This window comes from Lampetra planeri, unplaced genomic scaffold (genome assembly GCF_965212315.1).
Source record: "Lampetra planeri unplaced genomic scaffold, kcLamPlan1.2.h2 scaffold_307, whole genome shotgun sequence".
Classification (NCBI taxonomy): domain Eukaryota; kingdom Metazoa; phylum Chordata; class Hyperoartia; order Petromyzontiformes; family Petromyzontidae; genus Lampetra; species Lampetra planeri.
The window spans coordinates 16,851-39,340 of NW_027615132.1; the positions used below are offsets into that span (position 1 = coordinate 16,851).

The 22,490-nt window shown below is 52.1% G+C and overlaps 1 protein-coding gene across 1 annotated transcript; it reads right to left on the reverse strand.

Annotated features, from left to right (window-relative positions):
• Nucleotides 1-107: 107 nt before the first annotated feature.
• On the reverse strand, nucleotides 108-21,893 carry LOC144740818 (uncharacterized). Its single transcript, XM_078623541.1, has 4 exons — nucleotides 19,454-21,893; nucleotides 18,447-18,461; nucleotides 17,982-17,984; nucleotides 108-671 (listed from the first exon to the last, which is right to left on the reverse strand). Exons 1-4 carry the CDS (start codon nucleotides 20,092-20,094, stop codon nucleotides 182-184), a joined length of 1,149 nt encoding a protein of 382 aa, XP_078479667.1. The 5' UTR covers nucleotides 20,095-21,893; the 3' UTR covers nucleotides 108-181.
• Between the last annotated feature and the right edge of the window lie 597 nt (nucleotides 21,894-22,490).

Genomic DNA, 22,490 nt, shown 5'->3' on the forward strand with positions numbered 1-22,490 from the left:
ACCCACAAATGCGTCTCGCGTGGCGATGCGTCCATAGTGCGCGGCGAGGCCGCGGACTAACCGCTAATGCCAGTGAGCGTGGGGTGGGGATGGAGGGGGCGGGGGGGGTGGTGGTGGGGGGGGGGGGCAGTGGTGGTGAGGCAGGCAGCAAAGGGGGCTAAAAACCAACAAAAAATAATCCTCAGTTTTTCATCTTCTGCTCCATAAAGTTCAGGGGCGTGAACAGGACCCCCGCGTGGGTGACCTGGTGCTTGTGCAGGTTGCCCGACTGCGTGAACGCCTTGCCACACACGTCGCACTTGTACGGCTTCTCGCCCGTGTGGGTCCTTCGGTGGCTGTGCAGGGCGCCCGACTGGGTGAAGGCCTTTCCGCACACGGTGCACTTGTACGGCTTCTCTCCCGCGTGGGTCCTCTGGTGGCTGTGGAGGGCGCCCGACTGGGTGAACGCCTTTCCGCACGCGACGCACTTGTACGGCTTCTCGCCCGTGTGCGTCCTCTGGTGGTTGTTGAGGGCCCCCGAGACGGTGAACGCCTTGCCGCAGACCTCGCACTTGTAGGGCTTCTCGCCCGTGTGCGTCCTCTGGTGGTTGTGCAGGTTGCCCGACTGGGTGAACGCCTTGTCGCAGACGGCGCACACGTACGGTTTCTCGCCCGTGTGTGTCCGCCGGTGGCTGTTGAAGGAGCCCCGGTTGTCCGTGTTGTACACGCACTGGTCGCACTGGTGCATGGCGATTCCTGCTGCTGCTGCTGCTCCTGCTGCTGGTGCATAGACCACCAAAACGACAAAGATCCCTCCCCCCCCACACCGGCGTGTAGTCTTAACAGACTGTCGGGGCAAGTGCTGTTAGTAGCGAGTTACAGCAGCGCCTATTAAGGTACACGAAGCGGGGGTGGGTGTCCAGCACCACGCCCACCCCTGTCACCTTTGTCTCCCCAGTGGCGATGTTTACACACCGCACCCAAGAAGTCATTTGAGGCCAAGTCGACCTGGGGGGGCCCAGAACTGGTTCGGGTAATCGTCACCAGTGTTGGCAGTGAGCGGGAGTCGAACTCGGGTCGCTGGGTTCTTGCGCAGCGCGCTAACCGTTACACAACATTTATAGCAGCCAAACACTCTGAAAGCGTGAGATTGATTCTAAACATGGAGGGATCCGGATTAAAATCCACGCGACCACGGGGAGAGAGAGATGCAAACTCCAAATATACAGCAGGCGTCAGGGTCGGGATCGAACCCACGACCTCCTGCATACCAGGCGAGGTAGTTAACATCTCCTAGCCGCCGTGATGATGATGAGAGAGGGACGCAAACTCCAAATATACAGCAGCAGGCGTCAGGGTCGGGATCGAACCCACGACCTCCTGTAGACCAGGCGAGGTAGTTAACATCTCCTAGCCACCGTGATGATGATGAGAGAGACGCAAACTCCAAATATACAGCTGGCGTCGGGGTCGGGATCGAACCCACGATCTCCTGCATACCAGGCGAGGTAGTTAACATCTCCTAGCCACCGTGATGATGAGAGAGACGCAAACTCCAAATATACAGCAGGCGTCAGGGTCGGGATCGAACCCACGACCTCCTGCATACCAGGCGAGGTAGTTAACATCTCCTAGCCGCCGTGATGATAATGAGAGAGAGACGCAAACTCCAAATATACAGCAGCAGGCGTCAGGTTCGGGATCGAACCCACGACCTCCTGTAGACCAGGCGAGGTAGTTAACATCTCCTAGCCACTGTGATGATGATGAGAGAGAGACGCAGACTCCAAATATACAACAGCAGGCGCCAGGGTCGGGGTCGAACCCACGACCTCCTGCATACCAGGCGAGGGAGTTAACAACTCCTAGCCACCGTGATGATGAGAGAGGGACGCAAACTCCAAATATACAGCAGCAGGCGTCAGGGTCGGGATCGAACTCACGACCTCCTGCATACCAGGAAAGGTAGTTAACATCTCCTAGCCACCGTGATGATGATGAGAGAGACGCAAACTCCAAATATACAACAGCAGGCGCCAGGGTCGGGGTCGAACCCACGACCTCCTGCATACCAGGCGAGGGAGTTAACAACTCCTAGCCACCGTGATGATGAGAGAGGGACACAAACTCCAAATATACAGCAGCAGGCGTCAGGTTCGGGATCGAACCCACGACCTCCTGTAGACCAGGCGAGGTAGTTAACATCTCCTAGCCACTGTGATGATGATGAGAGAGAGACGCAGACTCCAAATATACAACAGCAGGCGCCAGGGTCGGGGTCGAACCCACGACCTCCTGCATACCAGGCGAGGGAGTTAACAACTCCTAGCCACCGTGATGATGAGAGAGGGACGCAAACTCCAAATATACAGCAGCAGGCGTCAGGGTCGGGATCGAACTCACGACCTCCTGCATACCAGGAAAGGTAGTTAACATCTCCTAGCCACCGTGATGATGATGAGAGAGACGCAAACTCCAAATATACAACAGCAGGCGTCAGGTTCGGCATCGAACCCACGACGTCCTGCATACCAGGCGAGGTAGTTAACATCTCAGCCACCACGGTGCCCCAACGTTGGCGCAACAATTATTGGAACGTTGGACCAACGCTTGCCCAACCGTGGATTGTGGTTGCAGCCGTTGGCTCAGCGTTGGCATGCGGTTCAGAATCAGCATCGGCATCTCCATTTACCATGGAAGAGGAGGAATCTGATGGGGCTATGAAGATATTTTTTACAGATGTCCAGTCAGTGGGCAGGGGTCAGCAAGTTGGGCACTGAGGTGGCTGGGAGATGTTAACTACCTCGCCTGGTATGCAGGAGGTCGTGGGTTCGATCTGGACCCTAACGATCCCTGCTGCTGTATATTTAGAGTCTGCGTCTCTCTCTCTCTGTCTCTCCCTCCCTGATGGTCACATGGATTTTTTTCTCCGGGTCCTCCCGTTTTTCCCTGCACATTTAGACTTAACATCACGCGTTTAGAGTATTTGACTGCTGCTATACATTTCCACGTGATGATGATAATGAAAACCAACTTGGTTGAGCGATCATTTGTGATAGCAAGGTCGCTTCTGAAAAAGAGCTACATTGCTCCTTGAACCTCATATGGTGAAATATATTTAGTAAGTAGAGTAGAACCTCGGAGATCGAACGCACCAGAACTCGAACAAATCGGTGTTCAGAACGATATTTCCGAACATTTTTTTGCCCCGGAAAACGAACGAAATTCGGAGGTCGAACGGGGCAATCGCGACTTGAAAGAAGCTTTACGGCTGAGACGCGCATGGCCAGCGTGCATGACGCTTGCCCAGACGAAGGGGACTTCCCTTCCAAACAATAACACCACCACCTCCTCCTCCTCACCACCTTCCACACAAGCCATCAACTCTCCTTACTACAGGTAAAGTGAAGTTCATTTATTTAATTTATTCCAAAGATTAATTCCATTTATTTATTGTGTTTCTTGTTTTTTTGCATGATTTTATGCATGTAATTACTGTAAACTTCGTGTAAAAAATGCTTTATAATGAGAGGTGTCTTGCGTCTGGAACCAACTAATGTCATTTAAGTTAATTCTTATGGGGAAAATTAATTCGGTGTTCGAACAAATCGGTGTTCGAATGGCCTTCTGGAACGAATTAAGTTCGATCTCCGGGGTACCACTGGATTTAAGTTCAACTAAACTATTTTTGGTAAATTCACGAAGGGAAATAAAATAATAAAAATAAAACATAATAAAATAATTCTCACGTTTCGGCCACAACGCACACAGCCGTCCTCAGGTGAAGACCGTTGCTGTTATATTTTCCAATGCCATGTGCACCTATGACTCCATTCCATGATCGATGGTCACTTCCAACTCTGGCGTTGAAGTCACCAAGTATCAGGAGTTTGTCCGAGCTGGCTGTGACAGCAATAATGACTTCCAGGTCATTATAAAATTGGTTTTGATCTCGTCAGAGTTGGTCATGGTAGGGGCATAGGCACTGATGATGGTGGCTTCCTTTTACCCAATAGGTGGAGCTTTAAGGTCATTAAACGGTCGTTTATCCCCTTGGGTTGGCTTGCCAGTTGGTTGACCAGGTGTTTTTTTTACTGCAAAACCAGCACCAGCATCACGTCTCTCCTCCTGGCCTCGTCCGCTCCAGAACAATTTGTAACCTGCACCCACTTCAGTCACCTGTCCAGTATTGGCCAGTCGGGTCTCACCAAGGGCAGCAACATCTACATTGTATCTGGCCAGCTCTCTGCCCACGAGGGCGGTGCGTCTCTCAGGTCTTTTTGATCCAGATGTGTCCATCAAAGTGCGCACATTCCAGGCGCCAACAGCGAGTGGTGGTATCACTTTGGTCAATTTCATTTTATTTGTTTTTATTTTTCGACCGCAAGTATGGGATCCCGCCATCTGCGGTAGGCTGGCCAGGATGTTTTGCAGCAGGCAATGTTTAGGGTACCTGTTCTAACCCTTTCCTCGCTTCGCTACGGAGGTGAACAGTGTGATCCTGAAGAGGGCTGCTCAGTCACTCAGGGTGCTGCCGGATTTCACTGCTGCTTCGGTCCAGTGAGCAAACGACCAATATCCTGAGCCGCCTGCGTACAGGTTTGCGGCTTACAGCTTCCAGCATATCCGTGCTTGTTGCTTCGTCGCTCACCCATCGCCACAGGACATGGATAATGACGATGGTAACAAGTATAACCCGTAAAAACAAAGTTTTTCACTATAAATCCTTTATATGCGTGGCGGCTAGAGTCCTCCCGTCCTCTGGCTTGAGATGGCTGCCACCTATAGGTCAGATGATGCATTGCACTATTAAGCAATTGGTAATTAAATATAATATTTTTGTCCTAAAAAGTGTAAAATTTTGGAAAAAAAATTTCACGAACATTAATTATCACGCACAACGAGTCTGTGTGGAAAATGTCAGCTCGATTGGATCACGGGAAGTGGGGTAAAAAACGACCCAAAGATTTGCACGGTCATAAGCAAGCAAGCGAACTTAATATAAAGGATTTAAAAAGTGCCATGACTACGCGCAGAGAACTTGCGAGGGTGATTTGAGCAGCGTCAACCTCGCTCTCTCGACCAGCCTCCATCTGTACCCTGTGGCAAGACGTAGTCAAGACGACTGGAGATGGTCCTGGTTGCAGTGGAAGGTCCAAATACTCTTTTTGGTGGAATTTCCTCCACCGGGAGTTCCACACGCCCAGGCTCAGACACGCTGAGTTTTGCGGGTTAGTTAACCACCGCCCGGGGTTCGGCGTTGGCAGCTGCTGACGGCACCGACTCACCAGGGATGTTGAGCCTGGTGTGTTGCAGAGGTCGCAAACGGGTTTTGATTCCTTACCCGTACCCGGCCGCATCAGGGTCGCAAACGGGTACCCGTACGCTACCCGTACCCGTACCCTACTCGAAATGGGTGACAAACGGTTACTCACTGGTGACTCACGGCCTACCCGTACCCGTACCCGGCCGCACCAGGGTCGCAAACGGGTACCCGTACCCGGCCGGGTATGGGTAGCCGAGTATCGGGTAGGGTACGGGTATCGGGTACCCGGTTGCGACCTCTGGTGTGTTGTCATCTGCTGACTGTAGCGACTCACCAGGGATGTTGGGCCTGGTGTGTTGTCATCTGCTGACTGTAGCGACTCACCAGGGATGTTGAGCCTGGTGTGTTGTCAGCTGCTGACTGCAGCGACTCGCCAGGGATGTTGGGCCTGGTGTGTTGTCAGCTGCTGACTGTAGCGACTCACCAGGGATGTTGAGCCTGGTGTGTTGTCAGCTGCTGACTGTACCGACTCACCAGGGATGTTGAGCCTGGTGTGTTGTCAGCTGCTGACTGTAGCGACTCACCAGGGATGTTGAGCCTGGTGTGTTGTCAGCTGCTGACTGTACCGACTCACCAGGGATGTTGAGCCTGGTGTGTTGTCAGCTGCTGACTGTAGCGACTCACTAGGGATGTTGAGCCTGGTGTGTTGTCAGCTGCTGACTGTAGCGACTCACCAGGGATGTTGAGCCTGGTGTGTTGTCATCTGCTGACTGTAGCGACTCACCAGGGATGTTGAGCCTGGTGTGTTGTCAGCTGCTGACTGTATCGACTCACCAGGGATGTTGAGCCTGGTGTGTTGTCAGCTGCTGACTGTATCGACTCACCAGGGATGTTGAGCCTGGTGTGTTGTCATCTGCTGACTGTAGCGACTCACCAGGGATGTTGAGCCTGGTGTGTTGTCATCTGCTGACTGTAGCGACTCACCAGGGATGTTGAGCCTGTTGTGTTGTCAGCTGCTGACTGTACCGACTCACCAGGGATGTTGAGCCTGGTGTGTTGTCAGCTGCCGACTGTAGCGACTCACCAGGGATGTTGGGCCTGGTGTGTTGGCAGCTGCTGACTGTACCGACTCACCAGGGATGTTGAGCCTGGTGTGTTGTCAGCTGCCGACTGTAGCGACTCACCAGGGATGTTGAGCCTGGTGTGTTGTCAGCTGCTGACTGTAGCGACTCACCAGGGATGTTGAGCCTGGTGTGTTGTCAGTTGCTGACTGTAGCGACTCACCAGGGATGTTGAGTCTGGTGTGTTGTCAGCTGCTGACTGTAGCGACTCACCAGGGATGTTGAGCCTGGTGTGTTGTCAGCTGCTGACTGTAGCGACTCACCAGGGATGTTGAGTCTGGTGTGTTGTCAGCTGCTGACTGTACCGACTCACCAGGGATGTTGAGCCTGGTGTGTTGTCAGCTGCTGACTGTAGCGACTCACCAGGGATGTTGAGCCTGGTGTGTTGTCATATGCTGACTGTAGCGACTCACCAGGGATGTTGAGCCTGGTGTGTTGTCAGCTGCTGACTGTACCGACTCACCAGGGATGTTGAGCCTGGTGTGTTGTCAGCTGCCGACTGTAGCGACTCACCAGGGATGTTGAGTCTGGTGTGTTGTCAGCTGCCGACTGTAGCGGACTCACCAGGGATGTTGAGGCTGGTGTGTTGTCAGCTGCTGACTGTACCGACTCACCAGGGATGTTGAGTCTGGTGTGTTGTCAGCTGCCGACTGTAGCGGACTCACCAGGGATGTTGAGGCTGGTGTGTTGTCAGCTGCTGACTGTACCGACTCACCAGGGATGTTGAGGCTGGTGTGTTGTCAGCTGCTGACTGTAGCGACTCACCGGGGATGTTGAGCCTGGTGTGTTGTCAGCTGCTGACTGTAGCGACTCACCGGGGATGTTGAGCCTGGTGTGTTGTCAGCTGCCGACTGTAGCGACTCACCAGGGATGTTGAGCCTGGTGTGTTGTCAGCTGCTGACTGTAGCGACTCACGAGGGATGTTGAGCCTGGTGTGTTGTCAGCTGCTGACTGTAGCAACTCACCAGGGATGTTGAGCCTGGTATGTGCCTACGGTAGCAGCTAGGGGGCCGGGCAAGATGGAACAAGCCTGAGGCACAACTAGCTGGTCAGACACTACACTATACACTACTATACACTACTATACACTACACTATACACTACACTACTATACACTACACTATACACTACACTCTCTATAGTAATAGAGAGTTAGGGGAAGACAGAGAGAGACGCAGACTCCAAATATACAGCAGCAGCAGCAAGCATCGTCAGGGTCGGGATCGAACCCACGACCTCCTGTAGACCAGGCGAGGTAGTTAACATCTCCTATCCACCGTGATGATGATGAGACGCAGACTCCAAATATACAGCAGCAGGTGTCAGGGTCGGGATCGAACCCACGACCTCCTGTATACCAGGCGAGGGAGTTAACATCTCCTAGCCACCTGTGATAATGAGAGAGACGCAGACTCCACATACACAACAGCAGCAGGCATCATCAGGGTCGGGATCGAACCCACGACCTCCTGTACACCGGGCGAGGTAGTCAACATCTCCTATCCACCGTGATGATGATGATGAGAGAGACGCAGACTCCAAATATACAGCAGCAGGTGTCAGGGTCGGGATCGAATCCACGACCTCCTGTACACCGGGCGAGGTAGTCAACATCTCCTATCCACCGTGATGATGATAATGAGAGAGACGCAGACTCCACATACACAACAGCAGCAGGCATCATCAGGGTCGGGATCGAACCCACGACCTCCTGTACACCGGGCGAGGTAGTCAACATCTCCTATCCACCGTGATGATGATGATGAGAGAGACGCAGACTCCAAATATACAGCAGCATATGTCTGGGTCGGGATCGAACCCACAACCTCCTGTATACCAGGCGAGGGAGTTAACATCTCCTAGCCACCGTGATGATAATGAGAGAGACGCAGACTCTACATACACAACAGCAGCAGGCATCATCAGGGTCGGGATCGAACCCACGACCTCCTGTACACCAGGCGAGGGAGTTAACATCTCCTAGCCACCGTGATGATAATGAGAGAGACGCAGACTCTACATACACAACAGCAGCAGGCATCATCAGGGTCGGGATCGAACCCACGACCTCCTGTACACCAGGCGAGGTAGTCAACATCTGAGCGGCGTTGATGATACAAACTACGACGATTGGGACTGAAGTCCTTCACTTGGAGCTGGCACGAGATGGGGAATGGGAATGAATGAAGAATCCCATGGCATGAGAATGAAATATGAATAAATGAGGCCCAAGCATTAGATGAATGATTGAGGAGAATGAATGAGAATGGAAAGGCGAGTGAATGAGTGAGGCCCAAGATTGAGAATGAAAGAAGACTGAATGAGAATGAAATAAGAATGAATGAGTGAGGCCCTGGCATGGCAGGGACTTGGTGAGCCTCAATGGGTGTAGGCCTCAGCCTAGAGACGCCTGCGGCTGTCGGGATTCCCGTGTTCTCACCCTGTGTGTGTGTATGTGTGTGTCTCTGTCTGTGTGTGTCTCTGTCTGTATGTGTATGTGTGTCTGTGTGTATGTGTGTCTGTGTGTGTGTCTCTGTCTGTATGTGTATGTGTCTGTGTCTCGGTCTGTAGGTGTCTCTGTGTGTCTGTGTGTCTCTGTGTCTCTGTGTGTGTCTCTGTCTGTGTGTCTGTGTCTCTGTCTGTGTGTGTGTCTATGTGTCTCTGTCTGTGTGTCTCTGTCTCTGTGTGTCTCTGTGTGTGTGTCTGTGTGTCTCTGTCTGTGTGTCTCTGTCTGTGTGTCTCTGTCTGTCTGTGTCTGTGTGTGTCTCTGTCTGTGTGTGTCTCTGTCTGTGTGTGTCTCTGTCTGTGTGTGTCTCTGTCTGTATGTGTATGTGTGTCTATGTCTGTGTGTCTGTATCTCTGTGTATGTGTGTGTCTGTGTCTCTGTCTGTCTGTGTCTGTGTGTCTCTGTCTGTGTGTCTCTGTCTGCCTGTGTGTCTCTGTCTTTGTGTCTATGTCTCTGTGTGTGTCTGTGTGTGTGTCTCTGTGTGTGTCCATCTGTCTCTGTCTGTCTTGTGTGTCTATCTGTGTGTATGTCTCTCTATTTGTGTCTGTGTGTCTGTCTGTGTCTCTGTCTGTCTGTGTCTCTGTGTCTGTGTGTGTCTCTGTGTCTGTGTCTCTGTGTGTTTCTGTGTGTCTGTGTCTATGTGTCTGTGCCTGTCTGTGTCTCTGTGTCTATCTATGTGTCTGTCTGTCTCTGTCTGTGTCTCTCTATCTGTGTTTCTGTCTGTCTGTGTCTCTGTGTGTGTCTGTGTGTGTCTGTGTGTTTCTGTGTCTCTGTGTGTCTGTGTGTCTCTGTGTGTGTCTGTGTCTGTCTGTGTGCCTCTGTGTCTCTCTGTGTCTGTGTGTCTCTATGTCTCTCTGTCTCTGTGTGCCTCTGTGTGTCTCTCTATGTCTCTGTCTGTGTGTCTCTGCGTCTGTGTGTCTGTCTGAGTCTCTGTGTGTCTGTCTGTGTGTGTCTCTGTCTCACCGAATCACCTCTGTCTCGACCTCCCGCTCCGCCTAGGCCGCGTGACGTCACCTCGCAGGGCGGTGTCAGGGCAGAGGGCAATGACGTCATCGAGTACTAGCCCCCCCCCCGCTCCGTCGAGCGCGATGACGTCAACGCGCAGGGTGAGAAGCAGAAGTTCGTTTACGTCACTGCGTAGAACGGCGGTTATACCGAACGACATGACGTCACCGCGTACGAGCCCCTCCCCTCTGTCGAGCGCGATGGCGTCTCCGCGCAGGGCGTGGTTGGCTGAGTGAGTGGGTTGAGTGGTTGGGTGAGTGGTTGGATGAGTTGTTGATTGAGTGAGCAAGTGGTTGGTTGGGTGAGTGGTTGAATGAGTGATTGGTTCAGTGGGTGGTTGAGTGGTTGGTTGAGTGAGTGGTTGATTGAGTGGGAGGTTGAGTGGGTGGTTGAGTGAGTGGTTGGATGAGTTGTTGATTGAGTGAGCAAGTGGTTGGTTGGGTGAGTGGTTGAATGAGTGATTGGTTCAGTGGGTGGTTGAGTGGTTGGTTGAGTGGTTGGTTGAGTGAGTGGTTGGTTGAGTGAGTGGTTGATTAAGTGGTTGGTTGAGTGAGTGGTTGATTGAGTGGTTGGTTGAGTGGTTGATTGAGTGGGTGGTTGATTGGTTGAGTGATTGGGTGGTTGATTGAGTAGGGGGTTAGTTAAGTGGTTGGTTGAGTGAGTAGTTGATTGAATGGTTGAGTGGTTGATTTAGTGAGTGGTTGAGTGGTTGATTGGTTGAGTGGTTGGTTGAGTGGGGGGTTAGTTAAGTGGATGGTTGAGTGAGTGGTTGGTTGAGTGGATGGTTAAGTGAGTGAGTGATTGGATAAGTTGTTGGTTGCTTGAGTGAGCAAGTGGTTGGTTGGGTGAGTGGTTGAATGAGTGCTTGGTTCAGTGAATGGTTGATTGAGTGGTTGAGTGAGTGGTTGATTGAGTGGGGGGTTGAGTGGGGGGGTTGAGTGAGTGGTTGAGTAAGTGGTTGATTGAGTGGTTGATTGAGTGAATGGTTGAGTGGGAGGTTGAGTGAGTGGTTGATTGAGTGGGGGGGTTAGTTAAGTGTTTGGTTGAGTGAGCGAGTGATTGGTTGGTCGTGCTCCAGCCTGGTCCCTACCACTGATCCACTCAGTGGTTGAGTCACTGCAGTAAAGCCTGGTCCAGGAACTCGTACACAAGAATTCTTGACACCGATCCCTTTGGCTCCCTGCTCCAGCAAACATTCTGCCACCGAATATCTGTGCTCCTTCATTGGAGGAGCAATAGCAGACCTCGACATTGGCGTCTATCTAAAACAGGGGCGGGGAACCTTTTTTCTGCCAAGAGCCATTTGGATATCTATAACATCATTCGCGGGCCGTACAAAATTATCAACTTAAAAATTAGCCCTGTTGTTATATTTGGTCAAACATTTAATTAACTCGCCCCTAATGCGATGGTTGGAACCGCTTCTCTTTGGCGAGGCGTGGGGTGATGTTAGCTGGCTATTGATGATGTTGCTGATACTCGCAACTGCTTTTCCAGGTTTGCTCCTAGATTTATTGAATTTCGAGTCCCGCCTGCGGTTGCCTTGGCAGGGCCACACCAAATGATTTCACAGACCTCATACGGCCCGCGGGCCGGACGTTCCCCACCCCTGATCTAAAGTATACATTTTTTTTAATGTACCAGGTAAAGCCCATCACTGAGCGAAATACAGTGCCGAGAGAAAGTTTGTGAACCCCCCAAAGTGAATTATGGAAATTCCATAGTTTTACCACGAGAGCCTTATCGAAAAAAAACCCGGTCTTTTCTTGAATATCCAAAAGGGGTGAAATTAACCAATTTCACGTAATTTGAAACAAAATAACGTATGAATTAAAAAAACGAGCAATTGAGGTTGAAGGTATGTGGAAAAGTAGTTAGTGAACCCCTGGTTTTGTAAGCTAAAATAAGGGAATAATTATAACCAGGTGTTTAAATAATTAGGTAGATCTTCTGAGGTGAGTTTAACACGTACGCTTCCGCGACCAATATATATTTACGCGATATAATAAAAAAAACTGTATTATCGACTTCAGAGGTGAGTTTGGGAGACCCCCACCCTAAATAGAGGTCAAAAACGTCGTGAGTTTGGTCTTCACCATACAGGTGCGTGCGGAAACAAGTCATACCACGATCAAAACAAATATCTGAGGATCTCATAAAAAGAGTTATTGATGCTCATCAGTCCGTAAAGGGGTCACAAAACAATTTCTAAGGACTTGGGGCTCCACCAATCCACTGTCAGACAGCTGGTCAACAATACCTGGGTCGGAATGCAATCAAAAAACACAACTCTGATAATGTATGCACTGTCCTTGAAATTGATTGGTCCACACCCGAGACAGCTTTTCTTAGAGCCTAGTCTCACATGGTGTTGGACCAGATGACGCCAAAAGGCGCACAACTCAAAGACAATGCACCATCAGAGTATGAGAGCTCGGGGTAAGCATTTAAACCATTGGAACTTCCTTTGCCAGTAGCAAAATATGATAATGATATGCACTGTCCTTGAAATTGATTAGTCCACACCCGAGACAGCTTTTCTTAGAGCCTAGTCTCACATGGTGTTGGACCAGATGACGCCATACATTATCAGAGTTGTGTTTTTTGTTTGCATTCCGACCGCAGGTATTGTGGTCAATGCTAACATGACTCCTTGTAAGAAAGGTGTCAGTTTTGTTGCCAGATAAAATGGTAAAAAATTTTTTTTATCATAGTTTGCTACTGGCAAAAGAGGTTCCAATGGAGCTGGTCTACAAATGGAGAAAGTTCAAGACCATCGTCATCTCTACCCAGCAGCGGTCGTTCTACCCAAATATCTCCCAAGAACAAGCCCAAAAATCACCAAGGAGGTCACAAAGAACCTTTGTGAGATCGAACCCACGACCTCCTGCAAAACCACGCGAGGAAATTAACATCTCTCCACCGTGGTGCCCAGGGTGGCGAGATGCTCCTATCATACCTAGGAATAGGACAGAACCAGCTGAAGGGTCGTATCCAAGTTGTTAAACGCGTGTGGATGGCTCTCCAGATTTATCGGTGGTGCCGCTGAAGCGGGGATGAATTAGCCATGGTTGTTCATCGCGCGAGAAGTGTATTGACTGGCTGCGTTGGGTGGAGGGTGCACGACACAACATTTCACTCACGGAATCATTTCCCGCACACCCTCCGATTGGCACCGTTGGCCACGTACGGCACGAAAGAAGTTCAACATATGGCACGCACATAACCGGTGCTGGTGGTGGTGGCTGCGAGCAAACACGGACAACAAAGACGCGGGCGGTGTTGTTGACACGGTGTAGTATACGTTGTCGGTTTACATAAAAAGCACGTCAAGGTACAAACTTTCTTTGCGGAATCAACAGACGCCGCCGGTACTTTCGCATCAAAGAGCGCGTCAGCGAAGCGAACCATCTCAATCCAACGATTTTCATCAGCGGGGGTCCAACGACGGCACGTCGTTTCACATCGGTCGTTCGCAGGTGATGCTACCGATTGAGCGGCTGGCTCGGGTCAGCCCGACCATCCGTTCACGCTATCGATGTCCAAGGAGCCCGTGACGACTCGGTCTTGAGTGCCGTTGTTCCTTAGCCGCTACCCGGCCCCGGCTCGGCTTCTTGACGCGGCTCAGCCTCAGACTTAAAGCCGCTCCTTGGTTGCTTCGAAGGACGAACGAATGAGTGGCGCGGCCTCGGCCTGGCTCAGGGTTCAGCCACAGCCTGGCCCAGGGCTCAGGTACGCCCTGACTCAGGGCTCAGCCCCTGCCTGACTCAGGGTTCAACTACGGTCTGGCTCAGGGCTCAGGTACGGCCTGACTCAGGGCTCAACCACGGCCTGACTCAGGGTTCAACCACGGCCTGACTCAGGGTTCAACCACGGCCTGACTCAGGGTTCAACCACGGCCTGGCTCAGGGTTCAACCACGGCCTGACTCAGGGCTCAACCACGGCCTGACTCAGGGCTCAGCCACGGTCTGGCTCAGGGCTCAGCCACGGTCTGACTCAGGGCTCAACCACGGCCTGACTCAGGGTTCAACCACGGCCTGACTCAGGGTTCAACCACGGCCTGACTCAGGGTTCAACCACAGCCTGACTCAGGGTTCAACCACGGCCTGACTCAGGGCTCAACCACGGCCTGACTCAGGGCTCAGCCACGGTCTGGCTCAGGGCTCAGCCACGGTCTGACTCAGGGCTCAACCACGGCCTGACTCAGGGTTCAACCACGGCCTGACTCAGGGCTCAACCACGGCCTGGCTCAGGGTTCAACCACGGCCTGGCTCAGGGTTCAACCACGGTCTGACTCAGGGTTCAGCCACGGTCTGGCTCAGGGCTCAGCCACGGCCTGACTCAGGGCTCAGCCACGGTCTGGCTCAGGGTTCAGCCACGGTCTGGCTCAGGGCTCAGCCCCTGTCTGACTCAGGGTTGAGCCACCGGCCTGGCTCAGGGCTCTGCCACGGTCTGGCTCAGGGTTCAACCACGGCCTGACTCAGGGTTCAACCACGGCCTGACTCAGGGTTCAACCACGGTCTGGCTCAGGGTTCAGCCACCGGCCTGACTCAGGGTTCAACCACGGTCTGGCTCAGGGTTCAACCACGGTCTGACTCAGGGTTCAGCCACGGTCTGACTCAGGGTTCAACCACGGTCTGACTCAGGGTTCAACCACGGTCTGGCTCAGGGTTCAGCCACGGTCTGGCCCAGGGTTCAACCACGGTCTGACTCAGGGTTCAACCACGGTCTGACTCAGGCTTCAACCACGGCCTGACTCAGGGTTCAACCACGGCCTGACTCAGGGTTCAACCACGGCCTGACTCAAGGTTCAACCACGGTCTGACTCAGGGTTCAGCCACGGTCTGACTCAGGGTTCAACCACGGTCTGACTCAGGGTTCAACCACGGCCTGACTCAGGGTTCGCCCACTGTCTGGCTCAGGGTTCAGCCACGGTCTGGCCCAGGGTTCAGCCACGGTCTAACTCAGGGTTCAACCACGGCCTGACTCAGGGTTCAACCACGGCCTGACTCAGGGTTCAACCACGGTCTGACTCAGGGTTCAGCCACGGTCTGACTCAGGGTTCAACCACGGTCTGACTCAGGGTTCAACCACGGCCTGACTCAGGGTTCAACCACGGCCTGACTCAGGGTTCAACCACGGTCTGGCCCAGGGTTCAACCACGGTCTGACTCAGGGTTCAACCACGGCCTGGCCCAGGGCTCAGGTACAGCCTGACTCAAGGTTCAACCACGGCCTGACTCAGGGTTCAACCACGGTCTGACTCAGGGTTCAACCACGGTCTGACTCAGGGTTCAGCCACAGCCTGACTCAGAGCTCAGCCGCCGGCCTGACTCAGGGTTCAGCCACGGCCTGACTCAGGGTTCAGCCACGGCCTGACTCAGGGCTCAGCCTCTGCCTGACTCAGGGTTCAACCACGGCCTGACTGAGGGCTCAGCCTCTGCCTGACTCAGGGTTCAACCACGGCCTGACTGAGGGCTCAGCCTCTGCCTGACTCAGGGTTCAACCACGGTCTGACTCAGGGTTCAGCCACGGTCTGACTCAGGGTTCAACCACGGTCTGGCTCAGGGTTCAACCACGGCCTGACTCAGGGTTCAACCACGGCCTGACTCAGGGTTCAACCACGGTCTGGCCCAGGGTTCAACCACGGTCTGACTCAGGGTTCAACCACGGCCTGGCCCAGGGCTCAGGTACAGCCTGACTCAAGGTTCAACCACGGCCTGACTCAGGGTTCAACCACGGTCTGACTCAGGGTTCAACCACGGTCTGACTCAGGGTTCAGCCACAGCCTGACTCAGAGCTCAGCCGCCGGCCTGACTCAGGGTTCAGCCACGGCCTGACTCAGGGTTCAGCCACGGCCTGACTCAGGGCTCAGCCTCTGCCTGACTCAGGGTTCAACCACGGCCTGACTCAGGGCTCAGCCTCTGCCTGACTCAGGGTTCAACCACGGCCTGACTCAGGGTTCAGCCTCTGCCTGACTCAGGGTTCAGCCACGGCCTGACTCAGGGTTCAGCTGCTGGCCTGACTCAGGGTTCAACCACGGTCTGACCCAGGGTTCAACCACGGTCTGACTCAGGGCTCAGCCACGGTCTGACTCAAGGCATGTCATGCGCAGACTCAGCACTGCTTTGCTCTTCCACCGTATGCGTATGTACACTATAGCCTGACAGTCTGCAGCTGCGCTGAGGACGAACGCAGCAGCATCTCTTCCGCGACGCTCTTCACCTTTTTTGTTGTAAATTTTCTTAAAATTTTGAAATAAAATTCGCCTTTTGCTACTGATGCACGTGCAGAAGAGTACTTAAGGATTTACGTGACAATAAACGTTTTGTTAGGGATATTTTCATTTATTTTCGTGGTCAATTTTGGTATTTTTACGGTGTGTAATGGGTTTTCAGGGAAGGAACCCCAATGTATAATGTTGTCCCATATGGGAAACAAGGGTTGGACTTACGACGGCTCGACTTATGACTGTCGTGCAGCAACCAATTCGCTGGTAGGTGCGGGGGAGTCCCCCTGTAGTTATTTTTCAGAAGCGACCTGGCTATTACGAATGAGAACTCAACAAAGTCGGCTTATCACGTGGAACTGTATATCAGCGGTCAAATACTGTGATGGCATTACATTGATTCTAAACGTGGAAGGAAAAAGCCCGAGGACCCGGAGAAAAATTCACACGACCAACCACGGAGTGGGAAAGAAACGCAGACTCCAAATATACAGCAGCAGGCATCAGTGTTGTGATCGAACCCACGACCTCCTGTATACCAGGCGAGGAAGATAACATTGATTTGAAGCTTTCGTGACTGCAGGAATCCATACTCTTTGGTTCTTTCGGTAAAGTCACGTGGGTATAAAAAATAAAATAAATGACGACGTTTCGGGCGCAACACAAGCGTCCATCATCAGGTGGGAAAGCGTTGATCTGCTGCCGAGAAGGTTTGAAATGGGAGTAGCTCAAGGATTATAAAGAAGTGGCCGGGGCTAGTGATGTTAACATGAGAGATTAGCATGTAACTGTAAGATAGAAGGAGAGCGCCCTCCTGGACAAGGCACGGAGTGCACTCTCATACTCACAGGTCCTTCGGATTACACCCGTTGGGTTGCACTCCCTCATTGAGGAGACCGCTCTCTTCTACAGTTGCATGCTAATCTCTCACATTAACATCATGCTAATCTCTCACATTAACGTCATGCTAATCTCTCACATTAACATCATGCTAATCTCTCACATTAACATGCTAATCTCTCTCATTAACGTCATGCTAATCTCTCACATTAACATCATGCTAATCTCTCACATTAACATCATGCTAATCTCTCACATTAACATCATGCTAATCTCTAACATTAACATCATGCTAATCTCTCACATTAACATCATGCTAATCTCTCACATTAACATCATGCTAATCTCTCACATTAACATCATGCTAATCTCTAACATTAACATCATGCTAATCTCTCACATTAACATCATGCTAATCTCTAACATTAACATCATGCTAATCTCTCACATTAACGTCATGCTAATCTCTCACATTAACATAATGCTAATCTCTCACATTAACATAATGCTAATCTCTCACATTAACATCATGATAATCTCTCACATTTACATGATGCTAATCTCTCACATTAACATCATGCTAATCTCTCACATTAACATCATGATAATCTCTCACATTAACATCATGCTAATCTCTCACATTAAAATCATGCTAATCTCTCACATTAACATCATGCTAATCTCTCACATTAACATGCTAATCTCTCACATTAACATCATGCTAATCTCACACATTAACATACTAATCTTTCACATTAACATCGCCACTTCCGTGCCCTCGTCGAGGAGGCCACTCTCCTCCTAGCGTACAGTTACACACTAATCTCTCACATTAACATCACTCGCCCTGGCCACTTCTTTATAATCCTTGATCTACTCCCATTTCAAACCTTTTTTAAAAAAGTCTGCTTCGGCAGCAGACCATGCTTTCCCACCTGATGATGGACGCTTGTGTTGCGCCCGAAACGTCGTGATTTCTTTTCTTTTTAATACCTACGCGACTTTACCAAAAGAACCAAAGAGTATGAAGATGACATTCTCCAAGGCCGCCGTGGCAGCGCAACGCGGCGCTGCGCGTTATTAATTCTGAGCTCAAGAGTGAAAAAGTCGGGGTTGAAGAGATAAGAGTGTTAAGAATGTGTTGGCGTCTCTCCGCTCGCTGCTGCACTTCAGAAAGAAAGCGCTCTCGAAATGAACGGTTGCCATCATGCCACCGCCCGCCCGCCCGCCCGCCCGCTCGCACGGCAATCGTCCCCCGGTTCGGGGTGGTGAGGGGTGTTGGGGGGGTGCGGTCGGGACCGACCGGGCTTAGCTGACGAAACGGGAATGAAGTCCGCAGGCCTCCACGAGTGACTTGCTGGGGTAGAGGGGCCTCACTCGTAGCCCTGACAGCGGTTTAGCACGGCGCCTCCCGCCGTTGTTGCCTGCGTGAGGCCCCAATCCGGCTTGTTTATTATCTCCAATGAAAGTTTTTTTTTTACCAATTTTTTCTAAACCAGCTGTAAGGCCCCACTACTGAGCTATGCAGTAGCTCTCTCTTTCAGAAGTGACCCTGGCTATCACAAATGATAGCTCAACGAGGTGGCGGCTGGCTTATCATCCATCATCGCGTGTAAATTTACATTGGCAGCCAAATACTCTCGAAAAGCGTGACGTCGATTCCCTAAATGTGAAGGGGAAAACCTGGAGGACCAGGAGGAAATCCACGTGGCCACGGGGAGATAAAACATGCAAACTCCAGATATACAAAAGCCATCGTCAGGGTTGGGATTGAACCCACGGCCTCCTGCGTACCAGGCGATGGAGCTAACATCTCCTAGCCACAAAGACAAAGATCCCCCGTGTAGCCTTAACAGACTGTTGGGGAAACTGCTGTTAGCGAGCACCTTTGAAGGTCAGCACGGCACATGAGGGGGTGGATGGCCAACACCACGCCCGGCCGCCTTTGTCTCCCTCGTGGCGATGTTTATACACCCACCAGGTACTCATTTGAGGCCCAGTCGACCTAGGGGAGGAGGCCCAGGACCGGCGGCGGCAATTGAAATCGGGTTGGCCGGGTTCATAGCGCAGCGAGCTAACTGCAATTACAACAGAATAACCGCCATTCGCCACTAAGTGGCGGTGACGTCACCACGACGCTTGTGCCAGGCCATGTGCCCCTTGAGGCCACGTGAAGTGTCGAACGCCCGCTGGCAGGAGGTCACGGGGCAGACCCAGGTGCCACGGGTCGACTGACTGAGATGACCGAGATGACTGAACCGCTATTAAACAACTAGGGTCACACACACGTGCGTAGAAACAAACTAACAAACAAACCTCCCCCTCCAACTCGCTCCACTGCTGCCACTCCCCCCGCCCCGCCCAACTATGAAACCACCGCCCGCCGTGTCCATCGAAAACCGGCAGCCTCTCCTTCACGATGACGACGACGCCGCTACCGGCCAGGAGAAAAAAAAAAAAATCCCCCGGCGGGTCGATTGGGGCGGCCCTAATGCTTGTGCTCCAACTGCGTCACGGCCTTGCCGCAGACATTGCACCGGTACGGCTTCTCGGCCACGTGGACCCTTCGGTGGCTGCGCAGGGCGCCAGACTGGGTGAATGCCTTGCCACACAGCGCGCACTTGTAGGGCTTCTCGCCCGTGTGGGTCCTCTGGTGGCTGTGGAGGGCGCCCGACTGGGTGAACGCCTTTCCGCACGCGACGCACTTGTACGGCTTCTCGCCCGTGTGCGTCCTCTGGTGGTTGTTGAGGGCCCCCGAGACCGCGAACGCCTTGCCGCAGACCTCGCACTTGTAGGGCTTCTCGCCCGTGTGGGTCCTCTGGTGGTTGTGCAGGTTGCCCGACTGAGTGAAGGCCTTGCCGCACGCGACGCACACGTATGGCTTCTCGCCCGTGTGGATGCGCCGGTGGCTGTTGAGGCGGCTGCGCTTGTCCGTGCTGTAGGCGCACTGGTCGCAGCTCAGCAACGGCCTCGCTGGCGCGGGGGTGGCAGTCGGGGTGGCCGTGGGCGTGGGCCCGTGCTGCTTGGCGTGGAGCTGCAGGGCCAGGGGGCTCGTCAGATGCAGGCCGCACACGGGGCAAGAGACGGGCCGTCCCGTTTCCTCCGCGGCCTCTTCCTCCTCCGCCGTCGTCAACGATTCCATCATCATCCTCCCCTCCCCCCCCCCACCACCCTACAGTCTCGGCACAGCTGGCGACAGGAGAGAATAGAGTGGTGAGGCTATTTTTGTTTTGTTTTAAGCAATTTTATCCGGGTCTTCTGAGCTCGATGGAATGCTGTTATTGCTAAATAGTAGTTTTTGAGTTGTACGCCTTTTGGCGTCATCTGGTCCAACACCAATGGAGACTAGGCTCTAAGAAAAGCTGTCTCGGGTGTGGACCAATCAACTTCAAGGACAGTGCATATCATTACCATTATCAGAGTTGTTTCTTTTTGTTTGCATTTTGACTGCTTGTGTTGTGGTTATTGCAAACATGATGCCTTGTATAAAGGTGTCAGTTTTGTACCAGTTTAAAGGGTAAAAACCTACTACTATAGTAGCCGAAGGTTGGGGGAGATAAGAATGAATGACGCCACCCTGATGCTGCTCTATTTAAGACCGGGAGCAACAGGAGAGCTTCACCATTATTGCCCGATGAAGCTGATTGTAATTACCAGCGAAACGTCGTACTACTCAAATTTTAAAATGCTGTTGATTCTCTCTTCAACACACCGGTGGGCTAAAGAAGTGAATTATTTTGTCCTTTGAAAAACGTGACACATGTTTTACTGTTTGGCCGTGTCGGATGGTGGAGGGTTACGACACATTTATAAATAATGCGATGTGACCCAAAAACCTATATTATGAATCATATTGGTCACGAACGCCTACGTGTTAAATTGACAAAATTAACGGTTAAACTAATGATGCAAATTTGTGTTCTGAAGGTAAAGATGACAAAGAAGGCTTTTGCTGTGTCTGGTGTAGGCCAGTCAGTTTCAAAGACAATGCGTGTAACATCATTATTATTATCAGGGAATGTTTGTTTGTATGTTCACCACGAGTACTGTGCGTGGCTAATGCAGTACAGTGGTACCCCGGAGATCGAACTTAATTCGTTCCAGAAGGCCATTCGAACACCGATTTGTTCGAACACCGAATTCATTTTCCCCATAAGAATTCACGTAAATGACATTAGTTGGTTCCAGACGCAAGACACCTCTCATTATAAAGCATTTTTTACACGAAGTTTACAGTAATTACACGAATAAAATTATACAAAAAAAACAAGAAACTTGCGTATGGATGAACACCAAAAAACACTAAAATAAAGGAAATTACTGAAAAAAAGTTAAGGGACGATGTTTTGCGGGTAACTGCACTGGGTGAGAACTACGCATTAACCGAGCCTCTCACACCGTAAAACCTTCGTCTGGGCAAGCATCATGCACGCTGGCCATGCGCGTCTCAGCGGTACAGATTATTTCAAGTCGCGATTGCCCCGTTCGACCTCCGAATTTCGTTTGGTTTCCGGGGCAAAGAAATGTTCGGAAATATCGTTCTGAACACCGATTTGTTCGAGTTCTGGTGCGTTCGATCGCCGAGGTTCAACTGTACTTGCAACAGATTCCGTCTACTTGGTGTTTAAACATCTCAACACCCTCCTGTTTTATTGCCGGAAAGGGTAAAAACCATTCTCTGATACTGGCAAACAAAAGTATCCCATGATATCGCTGCCGCTCACCCCGAGCTGCAAATGCTGATGCGTGCATTGCCCCTGTACTGCTTGCCTTGGGGCGTTGGTCTCTGGTCTGACACTGGTAGTGAGACGAGGCCATAAAGAAGGTTGCTGTCCCTGGTGGAGTTTCAAAGACAATGCATGTAATAACACATCCCTGCGGAGGGAGCTGGTAGGAACATGTTGGGTTGCTCGGTCAATGGCCAGGGTCAACGGCGGCGTGGTGTATTCCGCAAATATGGCCGACTGTGAGGGCGGGCACAAGCCGGCGTGAGTAGGTTAAACGTTGAGTTTTATAAGGGCACCACGGGGTGACCAGCCCCTCCCCACCCAGCCCCACCCTCCCCACCAGCCCCACCCCACCCAGCCCCTCCACCCCCTCAGCCCCACCCTCCCCACCTAGCCCCTCACCACCCTCCCCTCCCAGCCCCTCCCTCCCCACCCAGCCCTTCCCCACCCTCCCACTCCCCACCCAGCCCCTCCCCACCCAGCCCCTCCCCACCCAGCCCCTCCCCACCCAGCCCCACCCTCCCCACCCAGCCCCTCCCCACCCAACCCCACCCTCCCCTCCCCACCCAGCCCCACCCTCCCCACCCAGCCCCTCCCTGCACGACGGACACAATAATCCCCTGTGGGCTGGTGTAACCAGGAGGTTCCTACCAGTACCAGAGCATGTTCGATTGCATGTTCACCACAAGAAGTCATGTGCGTGGTTAATGCAGTAACTTGATTTTTGCAAAACGTTTCCATTTGGTCTTCGGTTCTTTCGGTAAAGTGGCGTTGTGTTGTATTGCGTTACATTTCCAAGTTTATGTTTGTTTTCTGA

What these genes read in the sequence shown, in the direction of transcription:
- LOC144740818 (XM_078623541.1), bottom strand. Translation starts at nt 20,094, where the DNA reads ATGATGATGGAATCGTTGACGACGGCGGAGGAGGAAGAGGCCGCGGAG.